This window comes from Coturnix japonica, chromosome 9 (assembly GCF_054131305.1).
Source record: "Coturnix japonica strain WE chromosome 9, WE-NBRP24, whole genome shotgun sequence".
In the NCBI taxonomy this organism is placed as follows: domain Eukaryota; kingdom Metazoa; phylum Chordata; class Aves; order Galliformes; family Phasianidae; genus Coturnix; species Coturnix japonica.
The window spans coordinates 18,972,839-18,989,788 of NC_140671.1; the positions used below are offsets into that span (position 1 = coordinate 18,972,839).

At 40.1% G+C, this 16,950-nt stretch overlaps 1 protein-coding gene across 1 annotated transcript in view; it reads right to left on the reverse strand.

Moving 5' to 3' along the window:
• LOC146759739 (receptor-type tyrosine-protein phosphatase T-like) overlaps nt 1–16,950 on the reverse strand; it is a 116,805-nt gene that overhangs the window by 37,594 nt on the left and 62,261 nt on the right. Inside the window, exons 5-7 of the mRNA XM_085509860.1 lie at nt 8,499–8,770; nt 4,284–4,365; nt 1,251–1,366 (exon numbers count right to left, since the gene is read on the reverse strand). Of these exons, the coding sequence (XP_085365986.1) occupies nt 1,251–1,366; nt 4,284–4,365; nt 8,499–8,770 (470 nt within the window). The remainder of the gene's footprint in view (nt 1–1,250; nt 1,367–4,283; nt 4,366–8,498; nt 8,771–16,950) is intronic.

Genomic DNA, 16,950 nt, shown 5'->3' on the forward strand with positions numbered 1-16,950 from the left:
AAGTACAACATAGGCCAATAATTTTCAGGCTAAAAGGTATATTTTCAGATAACAGCTTTAATAATGTACAGTTAGAATGACTGTTATTTTTACAGAACGCCAACCACATTTCTCACCAACACAATCTTTTTCCCGGTATTAATTTTTGTTTACACCATTAGTAAACTGATTCTTGCCTGAGTATTTAGACTAGTGCAAGGTGGAATGATACAAAGATGGTAACAGATATTCAGAAGGTTATTTATGAGGAAAAACTCACTAATATGGATGCCTTCGCTGGGAAATGCTGAAGCAACCTCCACCAGGGAGCAATCTGCAAGAGATACTGCCTCAGTGGTGGTCAGCCCTTAAATGAGGTCTAGAGGAGGTGGAGTCAAGCTCCACCCCTTCTGGGACCACAGCTAAATTAGTCTCACCTGTGCTCCCACAGCTGACCTAACATTTGCCTCAGCTGATTAATCAGAGGTTCAGGCTGTGATTACCAATTTCAAACAATTTTCAACTCAACTATCTTCAAAGTCTCCAGAAGAACTCTAGTATAGAATATGGCAATGCTGGAACTCCACAGAGCCAAGTACTCCAAAGGGCACAAGTAATAACTTTGTCCTTCACTGGCAAACAGCACTCCACCCTTCCAGTTTGCTAAAAGCTCCATTTCTAACTCCAGAACTGAAAATCACTTAAGTTTGTCACTACGTGAATAGCACAACACAGTTTTTGAAGTCCAACCAGTAGAATGAAAATAGACACAAAGAGAAGGAACTCTTTGGTCATTTAGTGAGCAACCAGAGGAACATTCTGCTATCAATATAGAGCCAATGCAGAGCAAAAGCCAACGGAAACTGGGAGGAAGAAACAAAATGAGTACAAACTGGCTTTGTCCTTTTATAACATACCTTAAGGAATGTTTTCATCTCAACATACTTCCCTCAGCCTTTGTCAACAATATTTTTGGAGGGCAAAAGGAAAGAAGACCAAAAATTAAGCAGAAGGGAGGGATTATTGCACCTGTTCTGCCTTTTCTTTTTTATGAAGGAGTGCTTACAGGTCTGAAGATGTATGTTTAGAACTAACATTTTGCTGGCCACTTTTTCCATCTTCTGAAGCACAGTTCTGCATTTTATCATCTTGAATTCTGATCTGGAAACAACTCAAGGCAGTTCTCAAAGGATTTTGATGATAAACATTTGCCCCACCACCCTGCTGTCCTCTGTCTATTTATTTTACTTGAAAAAATTGCATCACTTTACCTGAAGCCAGAGTTTGTCATGCTGGGACCACTTCCCCCCGGCAATGCACTGGAATGTCGCATTCTGTCCCACATTAACCTCCACATTCTGAAGCCGTAAGAAATGAGGTGCTTTTCCTAACAAGAAATGCAAAGAATAGGAAGGGTAGAGCAAGGCAGCGATTGTGTTACACCAACACAGATATCAGAACAAAGCAAGTCATCCTACTCCTGACAAAGAGATTTAGCAAAATAAAGCTGTCCCTCAGTACTGAGCTACTTGGTGCAGAGCAAGGGGATCTTACAGATCTTTCATGGTCACCAAAACAATTTGTTACTCCCTTCTATTAAGAGTAACTGAGAACATTTTTTCTCTTTAGGAAACTGTGGCTCTACCAAGGGCAAAATGAAATGAAATTGAGGTTGTCAAGTGTGGCTGGCCAAAACAAATTTGTATAAAGAATTTTCTCCTTTCAATTGTATTGACTATCAAATACATCCTGTAACTGTGGAGTAACAATGCCGCTGATATAAAATCACTGATATTAAATGAAACATTGATATTACTGATAAGTGTTGGATTGCTGCACTGGTTAATAACGCCAATATCTGCTTTTTGATGACAATAAATTCAGTATTCGTTCAACACTAAACCACCAACATCCAAATGCTGATATCACCAACATATTTTGTGACAGCAGAAAAAGATCATCTGATTAGCTTTGTGCTTGCTGGGCTTCAGAAGGAAGTTTGTGCACCAACCAAATACTCTCAGAGTAGGACACACAACAGCCTTCTAATACAGTAAGGGTCAGCATTTTTCAACTTCATCTTTACCTTTTGGATATAAGTAGCCAAGGAATTACATATTTTCAGAGCACAAATTAACCTACATTTTTCTATTGGAATTAAATAGGTTCAGAAGATGTAGGCATGTGTGTGCAGGAAGCCTGGCAAATAGATGGTTGTCTACTACAGGCACATGAACAGAAAACCCTTGCCCGCATGCTACGTCAGAGGTTTTTATCTAATTCCTGTGCCACATTCTCCATATGCCCAGTTTGCTGACAACTCAAGCAAAGTGCAGGGATTCTGTACTATCGTGCTTTCTAGGGGTCAGAGCAGCGTGTCAAAGCCAACTGGTAAACCACCTCTGGGTGACAGGCAGCAAAGCAAGTACTATGTGCTGCTTGCAGGCTATTTAGGAGTGACTTCTGCCTATGTTCAGGTATGAGTGAGCTCCAAATCAGGCACATATAGCCACACCAGCCTCAAAACTAAAACATAACACCAATAATTTCAAGTGCCATTCAGGCTCAATCAGAAGCTTCCTCATTCCTGTGCTTTGAGTTTTAACAATTGTAAAATGAACCCGAGGGGCAAAGTAAGTCTGTACAGTGTCACTACTGAACAGCAAAGACAACACTGGGAATCAGACAGAAGTATTTGCAAAGACTGCAGAGAACTCATAGCTTGTAGGGACCTGCACACACTGCAGGTTGCCAACTGATTTCAAATGCACTGGATATAGTCTGAGTAATTCCAGCTTTGGGTCACCAAGATTGCATTTAATTTTCCAGAGGAACCTGCATGTACTTGGAGATGGAGTTTTAAACATCAGTTTTAATAATTCACCAAGCAGGATTTGGGGTTGCTATATATTTTTTAATCCCATAACCTTCTTGTCTTTGCCTCACAGTTGGTTCTGTGGCCTCTTTCCCAGTAAAGGGATCAGTCACCACCAAACATGCTTTGGAATGCATACACATCATTTGGGGGATTTGTTTGGAGGCTGCCAGTTATCAGCAACATCTGGTCAACACAGATTGTAAGTATTTCTTAATGAAGTAAATACACCCAAAGGCCCGAGGAACAAGCACATGGTAAATACAAATATAATTCAGTTAAACTGCAATTAACCATACTGCAGTTATCAGAAATGTCCTGTTAAACTTGAGCAGAGCCATGTACCTCACATTGCGAATGGTTGCTATTCTTTGAAATAAAATGGGTGAACCTCACCCACAGAATTTTGTTTGGAAGAGCTGCTGCTCATTTACTGAAACTAAGAACCAGTGAAAGGGGCTGTTAAAGCTCCAACCTGATGGGGGTGGTGGGCTACCTTCCCAAAGGACATCAGGCCACCTGGAAATACTACAGCATCAAAGTTATAAACAAACCTAAATATAATAAGCCAAAGTATCACCCATAAATTCAATTTAATCTGCTACATAACAATTAATAATTCAAGCACTAAAAGACATTAATTTATTATGGATTACTTTTTAAAAATACTATATTTTAAAGAGATATGTCTAAACTCATCAATGAACATGAAAGCTGTTAAAAATCTGTATGCTCCATACACAGTGTAGTGATACAAAAGTCCTTGAGCCTCTCAGTAGATGCACAGAGAAACCAAAGAAGTGCGCACACAAATGTAGAGGCTTAATGTCTCTCTATGCTGGAAAAATGTAAGCTGGGCATAGTACAGCTAAGGTAGGAGAAACAGAACAAATATTTCTGAACAGTGTAATGAACCTGCATTAGTTTTCGTTGCTGTGTAAGTCTAAATGAGATTTATTTATTAAATAACTCATGCAGAATCAAAAACCTTTCTTTTGAGAGATACCTTTAGGATATGTCTTTTCTTATTTTACTACTTTATATATCGAACCAATTTGTCTTATTTCCTTAAGTTAACCACGCAGGACATTATCAGAAACATTTAGATCTTTTCCTACAGCAGAACAATTCCGAAACAACAAAACAGAGTTTTATGTTCTTGTGACTCTTCTACAATGAGAAACTTCCACAAACATCCTGGCACAAGTGACCGAATCAGAGCACCTTTGCCTTTTGCACAAATTGTCAAGTTATTTAATTGCACAAGGCTGGCTGTCTTTAGTTGTTTTGGGGGATACCAAAACAGAAGAGATTTTACAGTTGGCACTATTGGATAAGTCACAACTTAAGACTGCCAAGCCCAGTATTATAGACTGCAAAGCCTGGTATTTAACGCATTGAGACAGTTAGAAGAACAAAGAATACTCACTGCATGGATGGGCAAGAACTCTGACTTCATCCACAGCTATGTACCCTGGATGTCCTTTCAAAGAGACAGATTCAAATATCACCTGAAATACAAAGAAAAGGTTTTCTTAGAACTGCACTAGTCATTTGGCCAGTCACCACATTCCACTCCTATTCCAATGTCTGATACATTCAAAGCATTTTATCATTAATAACAAAGGGGTACCTATGCAATACTGCATGAAGACACATGTCAAAGACAGAAAATCAATTTGACACAGATAACAAAAAGAGCAATATTAATTAGGATTAGTGAGAACTATGTACCGCTTCCATTTGGAAGAGCAAAGAAACCAATTACACACGTGTGCAATTACATCTGATTTGAAGTGTTCTATAAGTACAATACAAATACTGTGTGCAAAGAGTTTGGGGCAGGGCAAGGGGACTCTGGGAGACTGGTAAAATTCAAACTAATTAACTATTGCCAAATAAGCAAAATAAAATTCAGGAAAAAAACAGTATTAAATGCTGTAAAGTTTACAAGGACAAAGCTAATTAATGTGTTCAGCTGGCACAGTTACTACTACTGCAGCAGCCACTGTTTTTGCAGGATAATTCGTGACTATCAAAATCATTACCGGAACACCATTAAGTTTGTTAACTACTAAAAGCCAGTCTTCAACACTGCTATTCCCACTTTAAATAAAATTTGGCATTCCTAGCCTGTCACTATTGAGCCTTTTCTTCATCTCCTCCATTGGAAGATGTAACTCAACAAAAGATTCAGCTTTTTGAATGCCGACCACCACAGCTCAAGCTACAAAAGTGGAGCAGCATGTACTTCATAATCAGGTTGCCATTAATCATTTTGCTTTGCATTTGGGCTTCCATAATTTAGTTTCTACTTATATTCCCATGATATCTTAAGATCTACTCCCTCAGTTCAAAGCATTCCAAGTGGGAGCACTCCTGAAATAAGCCCTTTAGAAAAATGCCATGATAAAAACAGGTAGAATAAAGAAATAAAGGGGAAAAAACAAAGTAAGAAAAGCTCAGGTGCTAGCAATATAAACAGAGTTCTGCAGCAGATGAAGGTGGGCAAAAAATAGGTTGTCCGAAGGATAAGAGGAGATAGCAAATATCTGGAAGATGATCAAACCATCAATAAATGTTTCCTGTGTTCAAGAATACTTTCTAAGGACTGTATAAACAAGGAATAGAATGCATGTCCTCAGTATGGAAATGACAATTTATTTGATAAATGAAAATTCATTCATGATAAACATGGCACTTACTGCTAAGGTCACACAGCAATTACTGTGACTCCCTTCAGACTAGGATTAAACTGCGCCTTCATAGCCACCAAACTTTACTTTGCTTATCTTATAGCTGAGAAGTTACAGGCTTTGCTGAATTACTACCTCAATTTCCTGAAAGCCAAGAACTTGGAAAGAATAATTCCCCGCTTCTTTGAGGTAAAAACAAACACATAGCGGACTGACCTCTGTTAATTAGTGACACAGTTCAGTGTCTTTAATAGAGCACAAAATAACCTAAACCTTGAGTCGGTAGCAGCTGTGTCAGCTTCTAAAAAGACCATGGATTTAATCTTCACATTGCTGCCAAAATCACTGACAAGAGCAGAGGGTCTCAATTCACACTGCTTTGTTTGGACAGCTATTTTATTACCTTTTTAACTCTACTCTCAGATCTCTTTATTTCTCAGTTCAGATTTCCACACTGTTCTCACCCTTTTATACAGTTTTGCACCACTTCAGCCCTGTCAGAGTGGGCAGAGCAGAAGCACCTGGGCTGAAGAACAAGTGTTTAATACTTAACATTTTTGGAAGTTCTCAGAAATTAATATAATTCGCAAATGCAAAGTTTGGCTCTTCAACATTCTTAAATGCTCCTGAGAACTGCAAATACCAAGATTCATTTCATGTTTCCTTACCCATAAACAAACCCACATTTCACTGCTGCTATCTACCAGCAATGTCTGTGTTAGTGATGTAGCGTGGCTCATCTGTCGTGGTACGACAGACTTCTTCAGGCATGGATCAATACAGTACACAGGATCAGTACATCAAAACACCCCTTCCTGGCAGACTGTAGTGCTGTGCTCAGTGCATTCTGGGACTAAGTTAATCCTCGTGGCATGCAGTAATTCAAGAGCACACGTCTTACCTTTCTCCTAGAGCTATTATAGATTTTTCTCACTACACTACAAACGCTCGCAGACTGGGAATCCAGGCACAACTAACTCATGGGCAGAGCTGATAAACCTCTACCACCATCACATTAATACCTCAGCAGAGTGCTTCTGGATGTAGGTGACTCATACAACCCTTGTGCAGAATTGCCAGACCCAAACCACGACCCTCTGGCAATAGGCCTAGCACTGGTTTGCTGCTACTCACACCTCCAAAGCTCTGGGCACTTGTCAATACCTTGCATCCTGGGCAGTTGGCTTCAGATTTCTCAATGCACACAGCAATTACTGATGGTGTAATTGTTGGGTATTAAGAAAATAAACATTTTTCTTGACGTAGATTTCATTATTTAGGAGAAATACTTTTTTCCCCCCTGTGTTACCTTGTACTTTTGAAATACAGAATATCCATTCAGGCCTCTTCTGCACAAACTGTTCTCCGGGCGTGCAGTTTTGATTTAAAGTTGACAAATAACACTCTCACAGCATAATCTGGATTGTGAGTGTCAATGCGACGTTCCCCAGGCATCGGTACACAGAAGCTTTTATCACCATGCCACCTCTGGACTCCTTCAGCCACAAGTGTTACGATGTAACCAACAGTAATTTTGATAAAATTCCATGATTGCATTTCCCCCCCACTTTTGAGAGCTTAAAGTTTTCTTTCTTTTTTTCTTTTTTTCCTTAAACATAGAGAGTCACTAGATTGCAGAAACCAATGGACAAAATTAGGGACCAAGGACAGAGCAGACTATCAGATCCCTGACAACATTTTAAGAGCCATACTTTAGCAGAGGGAAATTAGAACTTTATCCATCATAAAGGTGAGGCTCAGGAGAGGGAGAGAAAAAGAGAGAGAACATTTGCATTTTCTGGGCAGGAACCACTCCCAGGCAGTCACTGCTGCCTTTAGGCTCTTCGTTTTTGCACAGCGGTGCAAAATTCTTCTTTGATTTAAAGGATTTTCTTCCTCGGAAAAAGCAAACCTGACCTCTAAAAAAACTTGCAAAAGATGTAATGAGGTTCAGGAAGTCTGGTATTGGTATATCTAACAGTTGGATCTCGTAGTTTGAGATCAGACTGTCTTTTCCAGGTTTTTCAAGCACTGATTACCTGGGTGAAAGATCATTTCTGTTCTCTCTGTACAGCACCTACTACGAAGCAGATTCTGGTTGATGTTAATATGAAAGTAGTATCGATCACTTTAATATGATTTCAGAGCGAGTGACAAGTTGTGCACAGCCCTTAAAACACCACTTCCAGTGCATTTGCATCTCTTTATCCCATATTCCCCTTCACCCTGTACAGTGTGCTCTTATCTATTCTGCTGAAATCCTTGGCTCCTTTTTGGAGGCAGAACATTAAAGTGTTCTACTTTAGCTCAGATTTTACAGACCTACTACCCAGTTATTTAAAAAAAAAAAAAAAAAGCTTTTCTTCCTACTGTTTTCTATCCGTAGAGCATTCAATGCCTTTTCATAGTTTCTTTTACTGTAATTCCCATCTCACTCATGCTCTTTTTTCTTACACTATAATATGTATTTCTCCTTTTCCTGCAAGGTGTAGGGTGCAATTACCTCCCAGGCACTGTTTTTTTTCCCTTGAATGTAAAACGATAAAAATCAGAAGATAAGAGTTCTCATGTCTTCACTGCTTAACAAGGAGTATATGAGTCCATTGTGTGCATGGGAAGTGCCAATCCAAGTCCGTTTACATGCATATTTCATGATACATAAGTGGGTTCTAACTTTCCAATAATTTACTTCACCTGCCCAGCTTTTCCTCTGTGACCTGAGAACATATGTAAAGAAAAAGGGTGAGAAGAATTAAGTCAAGATGTCTCTATCATCTCTTGCTATAAAACTGTCATATGAAAACTCTATCTGATGCAAAAAAAAAAAAAAATGCGGGGAAAAAAAGCTGTATTTAATTTTCAGAAGACTTATTGCTAACAACAGCTCATAGCTCACACCCAGCCAGACACTCAATGGAAACAGACAGAGAAATACTGTGAACTCATACCTGATAAAAATGCGGCCAGAAAGTACTGATGGCAAGCTCTGCCTTCACCCATCCTTCTGTTACAACCCCTGAGACATTCCATATGGGATTGCCCTGTGGTCCTCCGTTCACTTTCACGTAGACATTCAGAGAGCCAGGACTCGAACGATCTCTGCTGGACAAGTAATAATGGAAATCGATGCAATGTGTGTCATTTTCCTTCAACGTGGGCAAAAGTAAGTGAGCTTTCTGCCCGGATGCCCGTCCAGAGCTGTTCACCATCATGAAGGAGCCTGTACACAGACAAGGGAAAAAAGAATGAATACTAAACATCTGCTGAGCTCTTTCAGTTAAAGCAGATTCCCTAGAAAAGTCAATGATTCCTTTAGAAGCCAGCAAACAAAACAGTTCCTCCTAAGAACTCAAACTAGCTATTTTATGCTAGTTGTTAGGTAACAGAAAAGAAAGGAGATCTAAATTACAGGGTATAAATACAAATAGATTCATGGCCAGCTATACCCGCCTTAATTAGATAACTTAGAAATTATAAATACAACTTTGCTTTTATTGTTTTATAACACTGCAATAAAAGAGTCACCCTAAACAAAGTCATATTTACCTTCCAAGAAGCCACAGGGCTCTCCTACAGCGTACAGCCCCAAATACCTACTTTCCCAAAGGCACATTCAACACAAAAGAATGCTATAAAAGATCACATTCTCAGCTGGCATTTGCCTGCATGGTCTCTACCACCTTAGTGCCAATCTGTACCCGGGAACACTGTATCTTGGTGGTACAAGCTTTGGAAAGCAGCAAGGTGTTAAGAAAACCCAGTGTACAGAGCCTAGATGAATTAGGCTTGTTAGCACAAGAGCAACATCTCAACTAGCAATACAGCAACAAGGACAATTACACTTCTAGGGAAGGACCGGCTGAATTTTAGGAGAGAAATCTATACTAAGGCAATTTATGAGTTTGTTAACCCTGAAGCTTGCATCATATTAAGCATGGCACTGGATGTTGAACTCATGTTTTGATTCATCAAGCAGTTATTTTACAGCACATTGTGTCTCAACTCATCTCTTTACAGATGCATCAAGGTGACAAATGTTAGCAATAAGAAAAAACATTATGAGAGTTATTTGATTCAATTCTGTTTAAGGGATCTGCTTTATGTGTGTGCAGACACTCACAGAAAAAGCTGAAGAAAATACCAAGATCCGGGGGAAAAAAAAATCTATGTGTCAGCAGCTAGGCATAATAATTTTTAATCAAATGCAGCCTTCTTGACATTCAGAGTCCTGCTGCAGCTGCCAAGTCATGCTACAAATGTATTTCTCTACTGGCCTCTTGCAGTTCACAGCACACTGTGTTTGAAAAGCCTTGCCTCACTTCTAACCTATTGACTTCCCCAATTCCGTGCCACAGCAGTTTGACAGACACTCAGATGAGCCAGATAAACATTCTGATCAGTTTTGTCCAGTGGACAGCCATACATATTCTATTTTATTTTCTTTTAAGCCACCAGATACCAGCCACTTCCTCACACAAAACTGCTTTTGGTGGTTTGTTGGTTTGTTTCTGTTTATGTGATATGTGTATACATTTTGTAAAGGACTGCAAAGCACGGATGCAGAAGAAAGTGCATCTTTCACAAGAAATCACACACGCTCCTGAGACCTTGGAAAACTCGAGCACAGTGCAGGCACAGCTGGGGATGAGGCGGTACAAGCAAAAAAGCTACAGTAAGGTGCTCTCTAGCGATCCGATCTTTCATTTGGATAGGTTAAAAATCCCAATGGCCCCCAATCCAGAGATTCCAAATTCACAGTAAAGAGCTCAAGAAACAGAAAAGCTGAATCCAAGCCTTCAATTTTTTCTCTAATAATCAAAGTCTGTAAGGTGAGACTGATAAACATTCTCTGTTGATTCACTCCTGCTCTCAGTCAAACTCAAAACCCCCTTCGTCAGTTAGTTTCTCACTGAGTGCTGCAGTAATCTTCTGATCCACCCAAATAAACTAAAATAGTGGCAATCTGAGATTTGGGCTCAGACTGTATCACCTGGGATAATTTATGACCAGGAAGCACAGTTTCCAACAGGTAAGATACAGGGGTGATGCTACAGCCAAAGCAAACATTCAGTAAAGAAGAGGTCATTCATTTCTGTTCCATCTTTGATCAGATCTTAGCACACATCATTTCACTTCTGGGTGTCTTCCTCATCCTTTCCCTATTTGGAAATCCTTATCTATTTGGATAGCAGATGGATCCCTGCCCTAAAGATCTACTCTGAAGCTATACAGTGCCCAGCACAACAGGGTCCTCAACTGTACTACATCAGGCAGGCGTTTCAATGATAGAAAGACTTAAGGAGGATTTCACTTTTACAGATTCACGTATGAAAATAAGGAGCATTCCTCTGGGAGAAAAACATCAGCTTTTAGTAAAAGTTCAAAGCAATAATTACAATTTTAGTTTTTGACACCCTCCAAAAATGAATCATACCCTATTTGCAGAACGACAATGGCCTTTTGTACAATAACTCTGGAGTATAGAGCCTGTACATAGAGACTGACACAACGTGAGTGAGTGAAATATCCATCAAGCAAAAAAACACTTAATAAAATAATCAGCCTTCGTTATGGGAAGAATAGCCTTACCAAAAAAAAAAAAAATAAAAAAAAAAATCATTGCCATTTGCATGTTATTCACAGCCTTGGTTCTCATTTCTGGATGCCTTAGAAACAAAAACCCACACCCCATAGCATGCCTAGAAATACAAGAGAAAAGGCTCTAAGATCATAACTGTCTCCAGTAAAGTCCTGAGGGGAGAGACTGTTTTACATGATTGTGAAAAAGATAAAAAAAAATTCCACTACTGGTGCTGCTCCCATCTTTAACTGTGCCATCTGGTGTCTCTACCTGCTCTTACTTCCACAGAGACCTCAAATAGCAGCTGCCTCAGGAAGGTCTTTTCCTGCCAGGTCAAGTTGGTGCTCAACACCCCAAGCCTGCCCTTAGGAGGGGATATTATTAAACTTCACCCATGCCATGACTGACAGTGGGTACAAGAACGTTGCTATCTCACAAAATCTCACTGCTGTGAATAATTTATACCCTCTACCACAAATTACCCTCCAAACAAACCTAGCTGTATGTGATTCTCATTTCCCTTCTTGCACTGTGAACCTGAATGCATAACCCATCCCCTACCCTCAAGGACCTTCCAAAGGTTGCTCTGTGTGCTCCTGGACCAGCAGCTGGGATGCACTGACTACCTGTCCATGCCACTAAAGCTTTTCTGGGCAGGACGCATTGCTTACCAGTAGCTCTGAGATCAGCAATAAGTAAACAAACAAACAGAGTTCAGAACAGCCTTTTAAGGACAAGCGTGTTTTGCCTTATTAGCTGTAATAAAAACTGACACATTGCGATTCAGAGCCTGACAGACTTCTTTAACATGAGCGCAGAATTGAAGCTGATGGGACTTCTTTTGAATTTATAGGCCTGTATGTGCAAATAAAAGAGGTACAAGCGGGTCTGGCACCAACAAGCCATTTGTCACATTTCTCACTCATATAAAGAACTAGGGAATGCATTAACGTGTCACAAACAGAAATTATTGATCAATGAATGACTGAAAACCTATTTAAATTTCTCCAGGCATGAATGTGTATAAAACAAAAGATTCCTTGAAGAAACTCTGATTTGGACTGACTTTGAACAGTAATGAGAGCAGAAAAAAACACTGAGTGCTGTTTTTGTTTACCTCCATCTGGAAAGTTCAAATGTCATCAAATAGACACTGAAATGGGAAAGTTTGAAGAGAAGAAATGATCTCTGCTGTGTGAAAGTTGTTGGGTTGTTCTGTTTCTATTGGACACAGAAGTAAATGCTCATTAAAGGAGCTGAATATGAGGTCAATTAAATTTAGTGCTCTTGAACCAACAGGTTACATCAGTTAATATCTTGCTGGCTTTGCCACCTTCCTGAATAACTAAAACCAAATGTGCTGCGTTCAGATCAGTCAAAAGCATGGAGAAAAGAAAGATGGTAAATAAATTCATTTTTAAAAATCCATTCAAATGACAGTGAACATAAAAAGGCACTCTCTTATAGTTATTAAACATACCACCGAAAATTGGGGAATTAAACCATGAAGAGCTCTCTAGCTGGCCATAAATTTCAATTTTTCCCCTGCTTGGTGCATAATGATGCCTTGATAAGCTTCCTATTATTGATGCATCTGCAACATATACCCTCTTTTTGAGCTGAAATGCTGCTCTGTAGCAGATGGTGGCTATTGTGTTTACACATCAGCACTTTATGATTGCATTTTCTCACGTCTGCAGTAAAAAAGAAAGCCGTAATTGAGTTTTTAATGGCTTTGCACATTGTTCATTAAGATTACATGAGTGTGTTCTGACAAATGACAGCTGAAGAAATGAGCCACTGAGAACCCCTCATGATCACCAGACAGACCTCAGCTGATGCTCTTTCACTGCTGCCTTTGAAGAACTGCGCTGTTTAAAAGTAAAATTACAGCAACCATTAAAGACTGAATGTAAACTTGAAAAGAAAACTGTCAAAATGCTCAACTGCAAAAACAGCCTTCGGAAACCCTGAGAACCCAAATCAGAAAGTACAGAACTTTCTTTGAAACAGCAAACTCTTTCTCCCAGTACATCAATCTGCTTTTCCAGCAGCTCCATCACAGCACAGGCACTTTTTTTTTTTCAGACACAGTGCTTCTGGTTACCAAAGAACAACTCTACCCTCAAAAAGGAAGGGCCTGACACCTGACCCTGTTAGCATGGAATGAAGCAACCTGAAATAATTTCAGTCAGAAGGGGCCTCAGGTAATATCTAAGGCATCATATTTAGCCCATTTCTGTGCTTAGAGCAGGGTCATCTCTTCTCCCCACTGACTCTCTAAAGCCTCCCAGATGGTCCAGTCCCTCTGGATAACCTGCTCCAGTACTTGGCTGCCCTCAGGTTGTTTTTTTGTCACCCCTATAACCTCTCATTTCAGCCCATACCCCTTGTCTCTCACCCTCCAGCCACTCAGTGCAGTAATGACTCTACCCCATCCTGGAGGCACTGAGGTGTTGCTCCCAGGACCCCCCCAAATCTTTCCTGCCCGAGCCTGAACAATGTCATCACTCCTCAACCTCTTGTCCCAGGGTGCTGGCTCCTGCCCTGACCACTCACTCGGTGGCCTTCACTTTCCTCCCTCCCTTTCATCAGAGTCTGTGATGTTGGGGCACCCGAAATTGGACACAATAGGCTAAAGGCAATCTAATGAGTGGCAAGCAAGGAAGGACCACTTCTATTTGTCTGCTGGCTAGGTCCCTGTTAATACAGCCCAGGATGGCATCAGCAGTCAGAACATGCTGATGACTTATATTCAGGCTGCCCTCTACCTGACTAGTCTACGTCCACATTCACAGTATTTCTTCCAGCCTGCCTCTACCCCTCTGGATGGTGGTCCTACCCTTGACTGTATCAACTGTTCCCATAGTTTGATGCCAAACTAGAGATGCCACCAATTACTGCCAGCCAACCAGTGCACACCTCCACAGCTACCACCACCAGCCCAGACCATAACAACACCCTGACCTGGAAACACATGAAGCTTTGTCCTGACTCTGGTCTCCGTAGTTTCATAGCACTTCTTCTGCAGTTGAATTACAGGACCAAGAGAGCTCTGGTAACTTCACATCTTACAAAACCAAAAAAGAAAGAAAGTATTTCCATATAATTGCTTAAAGTTAAAACCATGAAATTCACAGTTCTTCTTCACAAAAAGTTACCATTGTACTTTCCTCATTTTTCTACCCCTGCCCTTCTCAGCTACATGTAATAACAGCTGAAGAAGGCTCAGAAATCTCTTCTCCTGACTGATGAACCACAGCGAGCAGCGCTTGTACAAACTCAGAATTAAACAAGGCGTATCTCATAGCTGCTATCCCTTCTTCAAATATTAGGACAAAATCAGACCCGTGGGTTTTATCTCTCAAATGTGGGCCACACTGAATTAATCTGCCATGGAATAAGAAAGAGCTTGATTCACAGATAAACAGGAATATAAACTGCAAGTTCAGTCCCATATAATTCATGAGGACAATTCATTCACTTGGGAAACTGTTGGATAATAGGAAAATATTTTTTAAAGAGACAGCCTTTATTTGTAAAGACGTTTTCTTCTGGATATTTATGTCGTGAAAAGAATTATGTTGCTGAGGGTTTTTATAAGATAAATCTTCTCTGGAAACAAGACTGATTACATATTGCTTCAGCGACTACAAATATTTGCTGTACTCATTGAAAGGATGTGAAGATTGTGGCACTGTCGCCTCACTGACCCTTCTGAAGCAGGGTCTCTTATTAGCAGAGGGACTTTGTGGCCTCACCACCAGCCCAGAGCAGTCCCAAGCAGCTATGCACTCAATGCAGGTATACCTGTACCCAAACTACTGCTAGATGCAGTGGAAGATCAGCACTTAGAGGTTAACTAACATCTGTATGGAGCACAAACACAGTAGTGATACTTAACTACAACTCTGATAACCAAAGAACCTCGATCTAAGCCTCCATCAGATGAATCCTGAAAGCAGTGCCATCTAACAGCCCTGGTCTGTAATAGGGATGATTTATCACAAAGACTCATGATAAAATTTCACACTTGAAGGTGCACAATGCTGTCCAGTGCTATTGCTTACCACTCAAGCCTCACAAGCAAGTTGCTTCCATCATCAACCAGAGGAAGAACACCGGCAGCTGGTGTTTGCTGGAATAACATCTGTGCTCCAATCACCTCTTTCCCTCAAATTTTAATTTACAAAGCAAAAATCCTTGGTATCAGACCCCAGATGAAAGCCGTCGCTCATGTGTTACATGTACCTTACAAATGCTCTGCGTACCGCAATGCTCCACAGTCATCTTCAGAATTGTCTTTCCATGTTTTGTAAATGTTTATTTATTGAAAGAGTGACACAGCCATCAGCCTGTTCCTGAGAAGCAAACTGTGCTGTGGAATCACAAACTATTCTATAAATCTCAATGGCGAACAACTTTTTAATGGATTCACTGCCTTCATTCATTGTTGCTAAGGTCACTGCTGTAGCATGCTTTGAGACTGTCCTTATTCCATTATTTATAAATACAGTATGAATTGCTTTGCAGTACTGCAAAAAAAGGATCCATTAGCAATGAAGTTACCCCAGTTTATCAGATAAATGAATCTTGTAATAATAAACACGTGTCTCTACAATCAAAAGATCAGAAGTCTCTTTGATTTTAATTATACCTTCTTGTTTGCATCATCATTTTTTAAATCGCATGAAAATATACACTAAAACCATGAGGAGTTATTGTTGATTTTCAGTTCCAGTAGTTTGATTACTATTCATCCTATCAATTACTACCTTAACACTTCGGTAAAATGTAGAGAACTGATTTAAACACTTAATAAGGCATAGGTTATTAAATGGGCAAATAAGCAAAATAGAGGGAATAGCCGTAACTCAGCATAATATCTATGTTTAAAGACATTGCAAATCTTGTTCTCAGCACTCAAGAGCTTTATTACAGCTGAGCCTTGAAAGAGAGGCCCACAGGAATGAGTTGTAGGGACATTAGTAAGCCTCAAAGCCTCTTGCAAATGTAGTTCCAAGAAGGCTCAGAGTTCAGCAGAATACTAAATATCTTCTTCACCTGATTTAACCCATGGCCAACTGGCTGCTGCCAAGTGCTTCTCTCACTCATGGGAAACGCAGCATTTCAGTGTAGAACCCCCGGACCCACTCTCTGAAAACACACTGACCATTTATTTAGGTTCCAGGCATGCAAATGCTTGTGTAATGAGCATAATTTACAGACAGATGCTAAAGAACACTCTCGTGAGGAAATGCCAACAACAAATGAGTTCAGAGGTAGCAGTCAGTACAGATTTTTCTGAACAAGTAATTGCTGTTTAGAACGTGCACCTCATAGCTTTGCTTACAAATATGGAACTTACTTTAAAAATAAAATTCCCCATCTCATTACAACTCAATGGCTAAAAATAAAGGTCTCTCCAACCAAGGCTCAAGGAAAGCATGTTTTCAGTTGTTGATTACAAGTCATTAAAGAATTAAATGAGTACATTACAGCTAATGCTATATCAGCTCTTATTGGAGGAAGGGCAGCAAGGCAAAGGGAAGCTCTGCTGCCCCTCTGGACTGGGACAGCCAATGGCAACAGGCTTTGATACGCCTGAACAGACACAGTATGCACTAAACCAGGAACATAATTTCTTTCTGGCTTTGAAAGCTGTTTTGTCTGAATGTTTCATATACAAGTAACGGCCAACAGACATGATATAACAACTTGTAACTACCCGCACAGAGCAACTATCCTGCACTGTTCAGATACAATGTCAGACCAGTCAAAGTCATTCAAAAACAACAGCCCCTCTTTAGAATAGACTT